Genomic DNA, 15,986 nt, shown 5'->3' with positions numbered 1-15,986 from the left:
ATATATATATATATATATATAGTATATATATATATGTATTTTCTTCATTACCCTTCAAGCCGTCTCCAACCATTATTAATATTAACTAACATTTTTATTTTTTTCATAGAAACTAGATACTATAAAAGTTTGTAACTAAGTTTCATGTAACTTGGTAAGTATTTTAGAACAAAAAACAACAACATAGGATATAAGAGATACCCATCTCTCTTGTCTGTGAAAGGTTCAAATACTTTTCATATTAGCCAACCCTGACAATGTGACCATACTACAACTTAGCTATGTTATACACATTTTCCTCTATGGTTCCACTAAATAGCTGCAATGTATTTAACACTTACTCTCTCCTGGTACATAGCTGTAATCATCAAGACCAAGCATAAAGTCAGCCAGGGTTGTCTGATTACGTCCGGACACAGCTCCCATCATCTGATTCATTACTTCCTTCATAACAAACAAAAAAATATACTCAAAATATTGAAAACAGCATATGTTTTCAAGACAAAAATGATAAAACTGCATGCATATGTAATAAATTCAATGTTGTAGAGGCAAAATTATTGCATCTTACAAATTATGGTGCTTATTAATGGGATGAATTATCTACACTTCTTGTAAGTTAAAAAATGACAATAACATTTATTGTCATCACTTTTATACAATAATAAATAAAAACATCTATAAAACTCAAGACTGTAGCCTATACATGTGTATAAATGTTTTTTTTTCTTCTTTTTATATATTCAAACAAGTCCAGTCAGGTAGAAGTAAAAGTGTGTTAGGAATCGACAGTAAAAATACATTTGTAATGTATAGCACTTATACACCACATCAACTATAAAAATTGAAACTTAAGAGTAAAAACCACATAATAAACAAATAAATATCCAATAAATTCAAGATCTTCAAGGTACTTCACCCCACACAAAAAAGTAAGATTTTGGAAAGGAAAGGACTCATAAAACTGTTAAATGAAGTTTGTATCTAAAATTATAACTATTAACAAAACCAACAGAAAAGAATAAACGTTTTATATAGTGCTAGTCAACCAGCAAGACATAACATCAAAAGTATATATTGTTTTACAATGATGCTACCTGTACTAGATTGGTTAGCGTGTCATCGGTTCCTACAGTCCGTCTGTTAGTTCTCTCTGACTGAGGCTGTGTGCCAGCAGGAGCACTCTGATCCATTGTTGTCTGTCTAGCAGGAGTTGCCTGTGTAATTTTGAAACACATATTGAACATTTATAAGCAAAAATACATAAATACATAACAATAAAATATAGAACAATGTATACTGTAACTTATCTTCACTAACCAACAATAATTTTTTAAATTTACTGAAAAGTAAGTACCAAATTCACACATCTCTTTAGTTTAGAAAAAATGAATTTCATAAAACCATGAAACATAACTGATGTGTCAGTTAAAAGTAACAGTTCTGTTTCTATAGTTGTAATTTTTGAATCTCTTCTAACATGAACACAAATAGTAACAATGTTTGGAATAATATGAGTAACAGAAAGTATATAACAAGACAAAACAAATAAACACAATAACTGACTACTTTACAAAACTTACAGCTCTTTATATTGCTTTATCAGAACTGGAACACAAAGATAAAAATATCTTAATAGCTGACACAAAGTCTAATCTATCAAAAAATTAATCTTTCTGTCATTACACATTTATCGAAAGCTGTACTTTATCTAATACTGTATCCATGCATACTAAGTAATAATATTACTTTTATAAATGAGGGTCATATTGAGAAAACACTAAACAAAATGCAAAGTTTTGACATCTTTGATTATAAAAAACTTATAATGCTCAATAATATTTAAAATTACTTTTAACTCATCATTAGAGAGAAAACAAATTTTAAACACTCATGAATAACTTACTGATGTACATTTGATATGCTGATAATAATAATAAAAGCGTCTTTTTTAAGGCTCAAAATATTACAGCTAAAAATACTGAAAACAATATTGGCTACATTCTTTATCATTTAAGAAATAAAATACACAGAAGAGAAAAAGGTTACTTCAAGCTAAGAATCCAAAAATGTCTTCCTTCCAAAAGTACTGACATTATTGGACATGTGATTTACAATATATTTTTACTTTTTTTTTTTATTTAGAGATTAACATATTCGTACAAGTTCTAGATTTGAAATGATTTTAAAATTAATATTTTCTGTGTAAACAGTTACTTCTCTGTGCCTAATACAAAATAGTTAGAATTCTTCCAGTATACCTGATTTGTATTAGGAATTTGTCTATAGAAATGTTCCAAAAGCTGTGCCATAGGAGGCCCAGCATGCAGTCCTTGGGAGCCACTTGTGTGAATGTGAAACCCTTGAGGACCAGCAGGGCTACTTCCTGATGAAAATACTGTAAATCCTGACTGACTAGTAGAGGTCTGGCCTGTGGGTGGTGGTCCATCTGAAAAATAACCAAGGATTACACTATCAGTTTTGTGAATGAAACTATATACACATTTATATAAGATACATTAATGGTTGGAACTGTTTTATAACCACCAAAATGGTGATGGTCCGGGTAGTTCAATATTATCTGATAGCTTATTTTTGAAGATGTTTTCACAATTGTTGTTTCCTCAAAAGGATGCAAAGGTAGTAGTGCATGACCTCTTTATACAGTATGTTCACCTGCTACAAGTTCAAAACATTATCATTTTGTTTTTTATAGGGCAGGAGGAATAATTGGTTCATCATATGTTACTAATACCACTAACTTTAATGCTAAGCTTACCCCTCACAAAAAGAAACACACACACATTTCTTCTATTAAAAAAAAAACACAAAACAATAAAAAAGTAAAACTTTTAGCAATAACCAGTTTGACAAATATCTTAAGTTCTATTAAAAAAATCTGTTTAGCAGCTAACTCTTGGGCTACTCTTTTACTAATGAATATTGGGATTGACCATCATATTATAACGCCCCCATGGCTAAAAGAGCAAGCATGTTTGGTGTGACGGGGATTCGAACCTGCAATCCGCAAATTGCAATTGAGCGCCCTAACCACCTGGCCATGCTGGGCCGAAATTTTCATGCAATGCTGCCCAAGGGTTATCTGAACATAGCAGTCTCAAATTTTGAACTGACAGACTAGATAGAAAGAAGGCAGCTCATTAACAGTATCCACTGTCATCTCTGGGGAAACTCGTTTAACCAAATAATACTATTTGGTTATCACTCTTATAATGCCCCCGTTTTCCCAAAGTTCCAAGGATGCTTTTGCTGTGATAGTTTCATGAACTCTTGGTTAACCATCCAGACACATTAACCACTAGGCTATGCCCAGCTCACTCTAGAAACACAAAGTCTACACCTGGAATATACTTAGATGCTACTGAAAGTTAGAGAACTTCCACCATTTTTCAGTTTTGTTAGTTAATCTTAATGATAATTCAAAGATTATAACAAAACTCTACACCTGGAATATACCTTGATGCTACTGAAAGTTAGATAACTTCCACCATTTTTCAGTTTTGTTAATTAATCTAACTGATAATTCAAAGATTATAACAAAAGTCTACACCTGGAGTATACCTTGATGCTACTGAAAGTTAGATAACTTCCATCATTTTTCAGTTTTGTTAATTAATCTAACTGATAATTCAAAGATTATTTGATTTACATTTAATAAGCTACTGACAAAATAGGTATTCCTAAACAATATTCGTAGAAGTGTTAGTTACTGACTAAAACTGACTTTTATAATGAAAAAATTATTAAAGACTGATAAATGTTTAGATTTCATTACATCAAAACTAGTTAACAACAACAATTACTACACAAATGATGGTGCAGTTATAGCTCACTGATATCAATAGTAACTAGTTAACATTTAAATATATGAGGAATACAAATGTATTATTTAAAAAATATAAAAGATCAACACTTATCTAGTTTTTTTTGTTAAGAGTGCTTGTATGCAAGACTATTAAAATATAATATTTTCAGATTTTTTTTTGTTATTCATGTGCAAGACTTCAAGATATTTTTAATGATGTCAAATTAAAAACCTCACCACGACTATGGAAGGAGGGTTGACTAAAAACAGAGTTCATTAATCCTCCAAGAAACTGATGAAGGTGCTCATCTCCTTGCCTCGATGAACTACCAGTGGTAACCTTATAAAGAACAATTTAAACAAAATCATTCAAACATCAACTCTTCGCCGTTTCGTCTAAATTGTATTATCGTCTTTTTCACCAACATGCTAAAGAAGGGAAGGAAACCTTTACTATATTTTAATGAACTTTATATAAAAACACAGTAGGTATTTCTGTTAAGTTTGAGGCTTATTAATAACAAACTATGTTTAATTACATCTTACCTTTTCTTTTATACATACAACAGCAGAAGTTTTAATTAATCTCCCACCAATATGACTGCTATGCTTTAGTGACACTGATCACAGATGGAGATATTATTAATTACATAATTTGAGACCTGTCGATTCAGGAATCATCATTTCTGTGACATTACTAAGTAATATGGTAATCAGAGAATTTAAAACTTAGTTGAGCACTTGTTTAAGATAAAATTCCATACAACATTTGAATTCAGTTTAAACAGTCAAACTTCATTATTAGTATTTACTTAAAAGATGTATGTCACAACACCTTTTTTTTTTATACACAAGTTGTTTTAAATCAAAAGGATTAAAATCTAATACAATTCAGTCAGTAATGTTTTTTAAAGCAGAGCCAATTACATTTCCTAGAACATGCAGATAATGATTGACAAGAATACTGGTAGTACTCCACACTCTGACCTGAACAATCTCCCCCAACAGACGGTGAAGGCAAGCAGCCAAATACATGGTGATATGACGACATTGATAAGAAGAAACATTGTGGAGATGGTAACCTTCCATGGAGAAGTGTTCCAGGGAATAAAAAGTCAGGAATGTGAACTCCTAAAGTAGGCAATACGTGCCACATAACACTATAAGGAACAAACCAGACAAAGAAGCCAATCAGGATCAGAATGGGAGTACAGGTGGGAGATGGAAGGTAAGGAAATAGGTGTGAAAGCCAAATCACCTTCATGGACAGCATATGTCTTAGGGAGGAAGTACTGGTTGGGATGTAAGATGACATAAGAGGAATGGTAGAGGATGCAGGAAAATATGAATGGCAGAAATACCTGATCAAAGACTACCGCAAGCAAGGAGTAGAAAGAAATAGGCATTGAGGAGGAGATGGTACATGTAACACGTGGACAAAGAGAGGATGGAAAAGGGCACAAAGAACCACATTGAGATCTCAATCAAGCAAATAAAAGGAACATGGAGGATGCATGATTCGAAATGAACGGAAAAAGAGGAAAGTGACGGGGAAGACAAATCTTACGAAACTTAGAGAAACGGAAGGTGCTCAACAAAACCACCCCCACAGCTAGATGCGGTCAAATTGGACAAGTCGTTGTCAAAAAACCAGGTGAAGAATTAGAGAAGATGAGGAACAGAAGGGTGGGAAGGATAGAAACTACATCAAAGAGACCAAAGGCAGAAGGATGACCATCGCCTTTCGTAAATAGACATGGACAAAGGTCTGACAGATCAGGAAAGGAAAGATGCAACACGTGGAGTCAGTTGCTTTAAGATGGATAGTGGTGACATTTGAATGGACAATGTCCAACCTAGACAGAGGTAAGGGTAGGGGAGGTTGTACAAGTAAAGGTCAGAGCAGTGGGAACCATGGTTGCACTGGCTAATGGAGCCACCAGTAGAACTAGACACAGAGTGGTGTGGATTAGGGATAGAACTCTGGAGAGGAGTCGGATAGGAAGGTAAGCATAGACATGAAGACACCATCCAATCTTGACTGAATGTGTCCATCCCCAGAGTCAGCAAATGTGTAATATAAGACCAAAAGGAGAAAGTCTGGCATACCAGTGGGTGGCAAAGGAATATATGAGGTGTCCACACCTGGTAACACACTCACTAGACCTGTAAATTGAGGGACCACTCCTTAGGGATAATCTTGTTGGGACAAGATAATTGACTTGCAACCAGAATCAGAGTGCCAGGAACATGGCAAGTGAAGACAACAATGTGGTGAGTGTAGGCCCAGGATCTGAAATTGGTCCACCTGTGCTTGGTGATATAAGTGGCCATTGTAGAGTTGTTGGAGTGTACCATAACCATCCTTCTCCACATAAGAGGAAGGAAGTGGGACAAAGCTTGATGAACCATCATAAGCTCAAGGATGGTGATATGGAGAGAATTCTCCCGGGAGACGAGGTAAGCACACCAACCCTCTAAAGATGAGTCAGTGAAAAGACATAAATCCAGACCAGGCAGAGGAAGCAGCACCCTTGTCGTGGTCTGGTCTCTGTCTAACCACCAAGATAGGTTGAACCTGATCAGGGAATGAAGGGCAAAAAGGTAGTCCAAGGGATCCAAGTAGAAGTTCCATTGATCCAGGAGTTCCCATGGAAGGGAACATATATGAGCCCATCCCATGGGAGTGGAAGCCTCCAAGGAAGCCCATATTCCCAAAAGAGATAGAACTTCTCGAGTTGTGAGAAAATATGAGGTGAGGGCCTTGTGAACTGCTTACTCATATCCCAAATATGAAGACAAGAAGGCTGGGCCCTATTGAGGTAGGAATGAGTAAAACCCCCAAAGAAATGGGGAATTGAGTGGGGGTAATAATGGACTTCCCCCTTTCATCAGGAATAATACATGTGCTGCTTCTTATAGGAGCATAATAATGTGATCTTTGGATTGTAAACAGGAAGAAGCAAGCAGGAGTCAGTCATCTATGAACAAAGACCCATCAAGTGAAGATGTCGGGAAAGAGTTCAAGCCACCCAACAAAACAGTTAGAGCCAAGGTTAATCCAAACGGTGAAGCCTCGAACTGTAACACTCAACTTCAAGCAGTAAAAAAACTATTGATGATGAGGGCACTGTGGGGATAAACCCCAAATTGTAGATTACAAAAAGAAAATTTGTGTTCTAGTATCAAAAATGTAGGAAAAAGAACCAAATCAAAGTTCAGCCCTATGAACAGGAAAAGATCGAATGCATCGGCAATGTAGCCAAGAAAAAAATAATAATAAATTAAGAGCTACACTGACAAAAATTAGAATTATAAGACAAATATTTAACAATGACAAGAAAAAATTATCCAAATGGAACAATGAATGAGATGTTACTAGTAATGATATGTAACGTACAAACTATCTAGAAATACATAGTGAACAAGGAATTATGAGTATCGAACTGACTAACCATCTAAATTTACATATTCCACAAATTATGGAATAACAAATGTGCAAGCTGACTTAAATTACAGCGAAAACAAAGTAATAATCAATATATAACTTACAATTCATCTACATTAACTTAGATGACAAAGAACACACAAGTAAGGCCAACACTGATGATAATTAGGATTATAAAGCACATATTTAACAATGGCAAGAAAAAAAAAACTATAAGATAGAACAATGAATTAGATGTGTCTAGTAGTAATGATATGTAACATACACCTAGTTAAAGTACTTATTAATATCGAACTGAAAAAACTCTCCAAACATACCTAGTGTACAAAGCACATAATATTAACAACCATACAAAATGACTCAAATTACCTAGAAACACAAAGTAATAATCAATATCTAACTTACAATTTACCTGAAGTAACTTAGACGACAAAGAACACACAAATATCTAACTTACCAAAGTCTGAGCACTGATGATGGGAAATAATTAATACTCCCTTGTGTAAAGAAGGACATAGCCACACAAATGGCATCTGAGCCATGCCTGCCACAGGTATAACCACCATGTGTGAAGTGTATAAATCAAAAAACGTACCACATGTCCAGTGGAAGAATTGGAAGCTAGAGGAAAAAAGGAGAAGAACAAACCTACACCAAATTGAACAAAAAAAGCAGGAAAAAGAAAACTAGTGAAATCACCCACATCTCAAACATGCAGCAAAACCAGAATATGCATCAACCTATGATCTGATTAACAAGCTGTATAGAAAAAATAAAAGGAAGGGAAAAATAAGAAGGTGCAGAAAAGTGTACGGATAGTCTTCTCCTTGATTGTATTCTTTCTCAGAAACAGTCGACCATATGAATGTAGCTTTCTGCAAATTAACGCCTGTACCTCTTCTGCAAATTATATAATGTCAAACCCACTTCTTGGGAAGTTGTAACAGTAGCATTTTCGACTGTAATGGGAATTTCCGTAGTCGATACATTGAATCGTGAATTCATGCTGAGATTGCTAATAATTTGGTAACAAGAAACAAAAGCAACAAAAAAAAATGATTGAAACAATTGAATGCAAACACATTAAATAAAACTGCTGAAAAAAAAACTGAAATTGCAAAGATGCACAATCATAAACGGTATCCACATGCGAAAATACACACATCTAAACAGTGCTGTGTCAATAGAAAAGGTGACAATTGAGTGAGAATAACATAAGTGGTGAAATACTATTGGTGGAGAGTAGTCACATGATATGTATATATTCAAAACTAGCACAAAATTAATGGGGTATATATACTGGTGCATTGAGTGCTTAGTGGGCAAAAAGAAGATTGAGATAACTTTGTGTGAAAGAAGGAAAGACTGTATTGGAAGGATGCATTTTTTCAGAATGATACAATATCGTGTTTTCTGTTATTGAATATTTGATTTACCATGTGTTTTTATTTTACTTCAACTTCTGTAGTTTCTTTTTGGTTATGACATAGTAACATTAACAGTAATCATCCAATTCATCAGTCTTTGAAGAGATTGACTATGCATGTTTTTTTATTTTATACCTACAGAATCTGCTATTCATCCTTAGACATTGCAGTGAAATTCATATCTTAAAATAGTTTTTGAGTTTTTCTGTTGACGTGTTTCACTTAAGAATAATATTTCATAAGAATTTGAAACCCTATCTTGATCTCTCTTTCTGTTCATTGCAAGGCAACATATATTTCATTTCATCTATATTAAAAAAAAATTAATTTTTATTTACTTATTTCTCAGTCACGTTTAAAGTCAAACTTTTCCTGTTTCTTAGGTATACTAAAGAACATAAACTATACCCGTGTCTGGCTGCCATTCCTTGCTCCTCGCGGAGTTCGAGCACCCCTGGTTCCAGGACGGGTCATAGCCCATCGGGAGTTGCATGGTAGGCAAGGGTCAAATCCACTTTGGAAAGGCATGGCCATTTGAGGAATGGTGCGAAAATGTCCACCATTACCCAAATTTGGTGATGATCTTGTACCAGTGGACCCTGATGTGGTGGTAGTTGTGTGTGTGTTATCTCGCTCTGCAGGCCAAATAAACAATTATATAATTTTAAACTCTTGAGGCTTGAAACAAAGATAACACTTAATAATTAGATTTAACACCTAGTGCTCTGCCCACTGCATACAGAATTGTAACCTAACACAAGTACAAAAATTCACATTAATTCAGCACTGTACATGATAACAGAGATAAATAAAGGTAGAGTAAAATGATATTTTGCTTAGTCAGTTGGATAAAACACTGCAGAGTTCTTCGTAAAAGAATCAACACAAAAATCTTTATCTTCTAATTCTCACAAACTGACCATCATTTTCTGCAAATATATGAAAATAAAATATCAAAAGCAGTAAAAAATATGGCATGTGCTTTGAGCACCTAATGTGTCTAAGAAAATGAGCTACAGATTAATATCCAGATTCAAAATAATCTGGTCTCTACAACAGTCAGAATGTGATTACACTTCTTGAAACTGCTTCAGTGTTGCTAATAAATTTTCTCAAAATGGTGAAACCACTGGAGAAATACATGTTTTAAACTACAGTTACTACATAAAAATATTCTCAAGTATATAACAAGCAGTGCAAGACATGATAATAAAAATCTGTTTAAAAAACTCAGTTATTATATTAGATATCAAATTTACTGCCTTGTAAGAAATTATTTGTGAAATTTTATTTTAAAAAATTCTAAAATTTTACAATAGTATTTTGAGAAAATAATGAAGTAATGGTTAAGTTACCTTAATGTATCAAATCCACATAAAGATACCTAAACATTTTCAATAAAACAGATAAAAGTTACATAAACACTGAGATAACAAGGTTCACATTTGTCAGAACTGCCAACAGATCCTACACATTTAAGCTAACAAATATTTGCCAACATTCTAACTTGTATATATTGGTGTCTGTCCGAGCAATTGATTGTCTCCCATTTGAAAATCTGTGCACACAGGCAAGTCTCAACATTCATTTTTGAAATGACGGGAGAACAGACATGAATAATGTTGATGCCAAATTTTATTTCACTAGCAGGATATTCTACACTAAATTGCTAGAAATTAATCACGCTATCATTCACATTTCGAAATGTGACGTAACTTAAAGAATAAAAATGTAGATTTACCATATGTTATTGTTGAACAGCTCTTAGCATGACTAAAATGCTCAACAATCACTTTTCACGGTGGGTGGTATAGGTAACTCAGAGCCCTGGCTCTGAGGGAAACCAGGAGTGCAACACAATTAACCTTGTTAAAGTCTATGAAATCATTTAAATTGATAGATTAACTTGTACTTTTCCTGTCACTGGGGATGGGTACTTTTGCTTGTTTTATATATTTATATACATGTATAGATACAGTAATTAGTATTGACACCAACTTGTTTCCTAAATCTCATATAAAAGCATGAATGTCATTAAATCCTAAAAGCTACACAAATGATAAAGATAGCATAATGTGAAGGAGGAGAGACAATGAAATGGGCAAATTAAAATGTTCAAAAATATTTTACAATAATACCATTTTTAAATAACATATACATACATGAACCTTAAAAACCTTATATTTACCATTCTCATTGGCACTGGTAGTAGTAGTGTTTCTAGTTGCTCTCTCAGGTCCACTGACCACTGCAGCAGAAATACTGTCTATTGTGATGGCATGAGGGCCTACTTCCATGAAAACAACTGGACTTTGAGTAGTCATAAGAGGAGTTCCACTGAAAATACCTGATGTTGGGGCACTGGAAGTTGTTGTAGCAGTACTAGTAGGATTTTGGTTCTAAATTGAGAAGCATAAGACAAACACGTTAAATGCTCAAAAGTTACACAATGCAAGCAGTTTTCAATCCAATCATAAAAGCAACAGCAATATCAATTAATTGTATGGATTTTAACATACTATTTGCAAGCATGTACCAAAAGATAGTCCACTTCCATGGGTTACCATTAAAAATGTCTGAAAGCATGCTCCAATGGAAAGAGCTCTTGCAAATATTATAATTCCATCATTGATAGTATCAACAAAACATCACTTCCATAAAAATATCAAATCTGTTACAATATAATAATAATAATACACTTGGTCATTTTCACTGCTCTTCTCAACAGTAGCATCAATGATCTATTTTTTTAGAAACTTTATTCTTTCATGGTTTAAAGACAAGTGAAAAAAAGAACCTAACAAGAATATAACATTGTGGTTAATTGGTCAATACAATCTCTAAATTAAATAATAAGTTGAACAATTGCCAAGTTTTTATATATTTTTATTTAAAGAAGGATGATATTTCAAGGTAGTGTTCTTCATCAGATCGTACAGTTCACAACAGTTTACAGTTTATGGTTGTAAACTGTACAATCTGACGAAGAGCACTAGCTTGAAATGTCATCCTTCTTTAAATACAAATATATAAAAACTTAGCGATTGTTCAACCTACTATCTAATTTTGATATTTTCATCCTCTATTCGGTTTTAACTATATTTGTCTTTTAAATAAGGAGCAGTGACATCAGGATTTTTGCAGCTAAAAACAGTTAAAATTACATAGCATTGTAGTTTATTTTTATAAAATAATAGCTCTAAATGAAATATATAATGTACAATCAAAAACATTAAAAAAAATTCAAATGACTAAAAATTACAAATCTAAAAAAAAACTGAAAATATAGTACCAAAAAAATGTGAACTAATTGCATATTTAATGATTTACCATGGTAAGCTGTTATATTTGGCATTTCAAATGTGATTTTATAACATTCAGATTAATTAAAAGCTATTAACTTTATTACCCATTAACCATTTTCCTCAACTACTAATGTATTATCTTTAACATCAACAAAGAGTGCAATTTATGAAAGTGTCCAAAGCAGTTTCTAACCAAAAATTTGACCACATAGGCCAATAAGAATAGAAAAAGGTTATCTTTAGCATTTCCACAGTTATTTTACAAACTGTTGAACTTAATGACAAATCACTGTTTAGAAACCTTTTAAATCAGAAAGCAAGGAACTTTCCCACTCAAATTCTGAGAACTTAGATCTGTACGTTATAAAGCAAAATAATACAATTCAGCTATTATGAATTTAATACCAGTACATACAATTATATTTGCACCTTTCTACACCAAAGTCCAAAAATGACACTTGGGAGCTTCTTATAACAGTTATTCTGATAATATTAGTGCTCAGTGTGTAGAGATGGCTTGAGGAAAAAAAATGGCTGCCACATTCAATCTACTTTGCCAACCAGGTCAGTTATCATCATTTAGTCTGATAATATATTTATAAGTCTGTTTACAAGTAACACTAACACTTAAAAGTTTGAGAAAACTTCAAACATCAACCAAAGATTAAAGAATTGTAGCTCCATTTATTTTGTAATTTTCTTCTAATCTGTGAAAATGCAGAAAACCTATCTTTTGCTTTATATTAAAATGATGTTTCATGTTTGAAAAATTTGATGGGGCTTTTAATATCGTTTTATTTACTGTTTTCTTCTAGTTGCAGTTTCTAAAAGGCCTGAACATTATAGAGGAGAGTTATACAGCAAGTAACAAACTGACACAGAAAGTAGTTTGACACAACTATATACAAAAAAAAAATCTTTATTCTTTCATGGTTAAACACAAATGGAAAACAATCTGATAAGAATATAGCAAGTTTGGGCTAAACTATCAATCATATCTCTAAAACATGTTTTGTGGTTTTTATATTGCTATTTGAGATTATTATTCTAAAAAAATGGCCTAAATTTTGTCCCCATTAGAAAACATGTAAATTAGTTCAATACAAAACACCAGGTCAAACGTTTTTTGCTGTTTATGTTTTCAAGTGCATTTCTACACCATTTACTAACACCAGTAAATCATTTCTTTGTCAGCTACAGAAATAAACCAACACATGGACACCCCCACCTGGAAAATTTCTTCCTCTTGATTACTACGTATAGAAGTGTCAAAAGGAAATTCACAACTTGGATTTTACAACTGAGACATCTGTTAAAAACCTCACTAAAAATGAAGAAACAGCTTTATGTAATCTTCATTCCCATGACAACATTGCTATTAAACAAGCTGACAATGGAGGAGCAATGAATGAACTTTATCTTCAGAAAGCTCACCGACAACTATCAGACCAATTGTCTTATGCTATCTATGATATCAACCCCCTTGATGAATATCAACAGACTGTCCATACCACTATAAAAAGTAATGAACTTCCATTAGAAGCTAAGAATTTAAATGTCAAATACCCTAGGCTTCCTGTATTGTATCATCTTCTTAAGTTACATAAGTCATACCATCTGGATAGACCCATAATTTCCACATACACTTGTCCTACTGAACTTTTCTATAGTTACCTTGATTCCATCCTAACTCCCTTAGTACATCAACTCCCGACTTACATTCAAGACACCAACAATGCCTTACAAAAAATTGCTAATTTTAAATCACAATCAGATTGTATTACAAACCGACAAACACACATAACTACTTACATTTTCACTCAAGTCATCCTCCATACATCAAGAGAAACATTCCCAAATACCAACTAACCAGATTAAGTAGGCTCTGTAGTAACAACCACGATTATAATAGCAAATCTATCAACATGTTCCACTTTTTCAAAAAACATAGCTACCCTACTTCATCACACTATAGATAATCTACATACTAACAATAAACGTTCAAATTCAGCTTTCCAGAGATTGATTAACTTAAATCATGTCAGTAATGATAACACCAACACCCTAGACAATTTAAAACTACCAACTACATGCATCTAACCTTACTTCAATCAACACACTTCTACTTCCACTGGTCATCAATAAATTCCACTTACACTTATGTTCCCCCATTAAACACACAAATAACACGTATTTTGTTGGAACACTTTCACATCATAACACAGGACAATACCATCAGTCATATGTTCCCTAACAAACTTTTAATTTCTTATAAACAAGACACTAACATTAAAGATTTACTCGTCCACAGTCAACTTCCAAACAACATACAATTATCATCTGATACCCAGGATGGTGTGTACAGTTGTCAGAGGAGCTCATATAATATTTGCCCTTACATTGATCATAGAACATCTTTTAGAGGCCCTAAATCAACATATTCTGTGAATAACGATTTCAACTGTACATTCAAATGTGTAATTTATTGTATTATCTGTAGCAACTGTGACGTAGGAAAAACCAGCCAGATGCTCACTGAACGCACGAGAACACTTACACAGCATCTTCAAATAGTTTCAATAAAATGTTTATAATGAGCCGTCTAATACCACAGACTAAAATACAGATCACACATAACATATCACTATTTTGATCAAGGGTGATCGACAAAACAATCAAAGCATTGTGCATACACTTAGCAACAAGATCACCAGAGGTTATAGTTACTGTGCTGTTATGAAATAAAAATCTGCAACACAATACTACATTCAATAAAGGAAATAATATTGTATTATTTTACATTCTTTTTAAGTTTCCTGTGACATGGAAATATAGCAGGCATCGTGTCATTTATTGACATGGGCTGTAAAAAGCAAAATGATATTTACACAGGCACTTGTACGTGTCAGTGCAATGGTACCCATCAAAAAAGAAACACTGTTAAAACCAGGCATAACACTGATTTCCAAGCTAAGCAAAGGAAATAAAAAAAAAAAAGATCTCTATTCTAAATGTAAAGTCTTGAATTTCACTGCATATTCATTAATATCAGTCCTGACATTGATCATCAGGCTTTAATACCAAAAGAACTTTCAATACTGAATGAAGAAAGTATTAAAACCATTTTTATCACTACAGTACTAAAAAACCTCTTACAAATTCTCTGATAACTTTGTAACAAAAAAAAACAAACTTGGATAGCAACATCAGCCAGTCAAGTAGTTTCCAACAAACATATTAGAATAGTTTAATTCACAAAATAAACAAATTATAAGCACCTGTTCTACTCCTGTGGTTGTGCTAGATGAAGTGGAAGTTGTAGTAGCCGTCTCAGTTGTTGTTCGCTGGGAATCTGTTGTTGGTCTACCAATACCAACATTGACTTGAGCCTGAGAAAAGAACAACCAATTTATCAGAAACTATACCTTTATTCATTTGTTATTTCAGTTTGTTGACACCACATAGTACTTTTTTTTTTATTTAAATCATTTTATTTAACCTTCAAAGGTATTATAAAAATGTTAGAAATTATATATGGTCAGAAAATTTAATGCAAAACACAACAGTGCATAGGACACAATAGCGCATAGGTAACTCTTTTCAATTAAATAATAAATTATAAGCTCATTATTTGTTATATTATTATATTTTGTACTAAAAGGGTCAGGGCACATAGAGTAAGCAATTACTAAGTGAAAAATTGCATAGTCCCACCATGTAGAGAAATGGTTATTCCAAATAATGAGATTATCTATGCATACATGTTAGCAAAACTTACCACACTACTTGTAAGCAAGACCAACCACGATCAGTCTGGAAGAATACATATAAACTGTTCAAACAGGTTAAGTTAACCAACTACGATCAGTCTGGAAGAATACATATAAGCTGTTCAAACAGGTTAAGTTAACCAACTACAACCAGTCTGGAAGAATACATACAAACTGTTCAAACAGGTTAAGTTAACCAACTACGATCAG

At 33.1% G+C, this 15,986-nt stretch overlaps 1 protein-coding gene across 1 annotated transcript in view; it reads right to left on the bottom strand.

The window, feature by feature from the left end:
• The window catches only part of LOC106468752 (large proline-rich protein BAG6-like), a 41,349-nt gene that overhangs the window by 19,788 nt on the left and 5,575 nt on the right, over positions 1-15,986 (bottom strand). The window contains exons 5-11 of the mRNA XM_022397108.1: positions 15,285-15,395; positions 10,890-11,100; positions 9,110-9,336; positions 4,064-4,166; positions 2,262-2,449; positions 1,098-1,217; positions 342-444 (exon numbers count right to left, since the gene is read on the bottom strand). Coding sequence (XP_022252816.1) covers positions 342-444; positions 1,098-1,217; positions 2,262-2,449; positions 4,064-4,166; positions 9,110-9,336; positions 10,890-11,100; positions 15,285-15,395 — 1,063 coding nt within the window. The remainder of the gene's footprint in view (positions 1-341; positions 445-1,097; positions 1,218-2,261; positions 2,450-4,063; positions 4,167-9,109; positions 9,337-10,889; positions 11,101-15,284; positions 15,396-15,986) is intronic.

This window comes from Limulus polyphemus, unplaced genomic scaffold (genome assembly GCF_000517525.1).
Source record: "Limulus polyphemus unplaced genomic scaffold, Limulus_polyphemus-2.1.2 Scaffold3147, whole genome shotgun sequence".
NCBI classification, from domain to species: Eukaryota; Metazoa; Arthropoda; class Merostomata; order Xiphosura; family Limulidae; genus Limulus; species Limulus polyphemus.
This window is presented reverse-complemented; position numbering and strand designations above follow the sequence as displayed.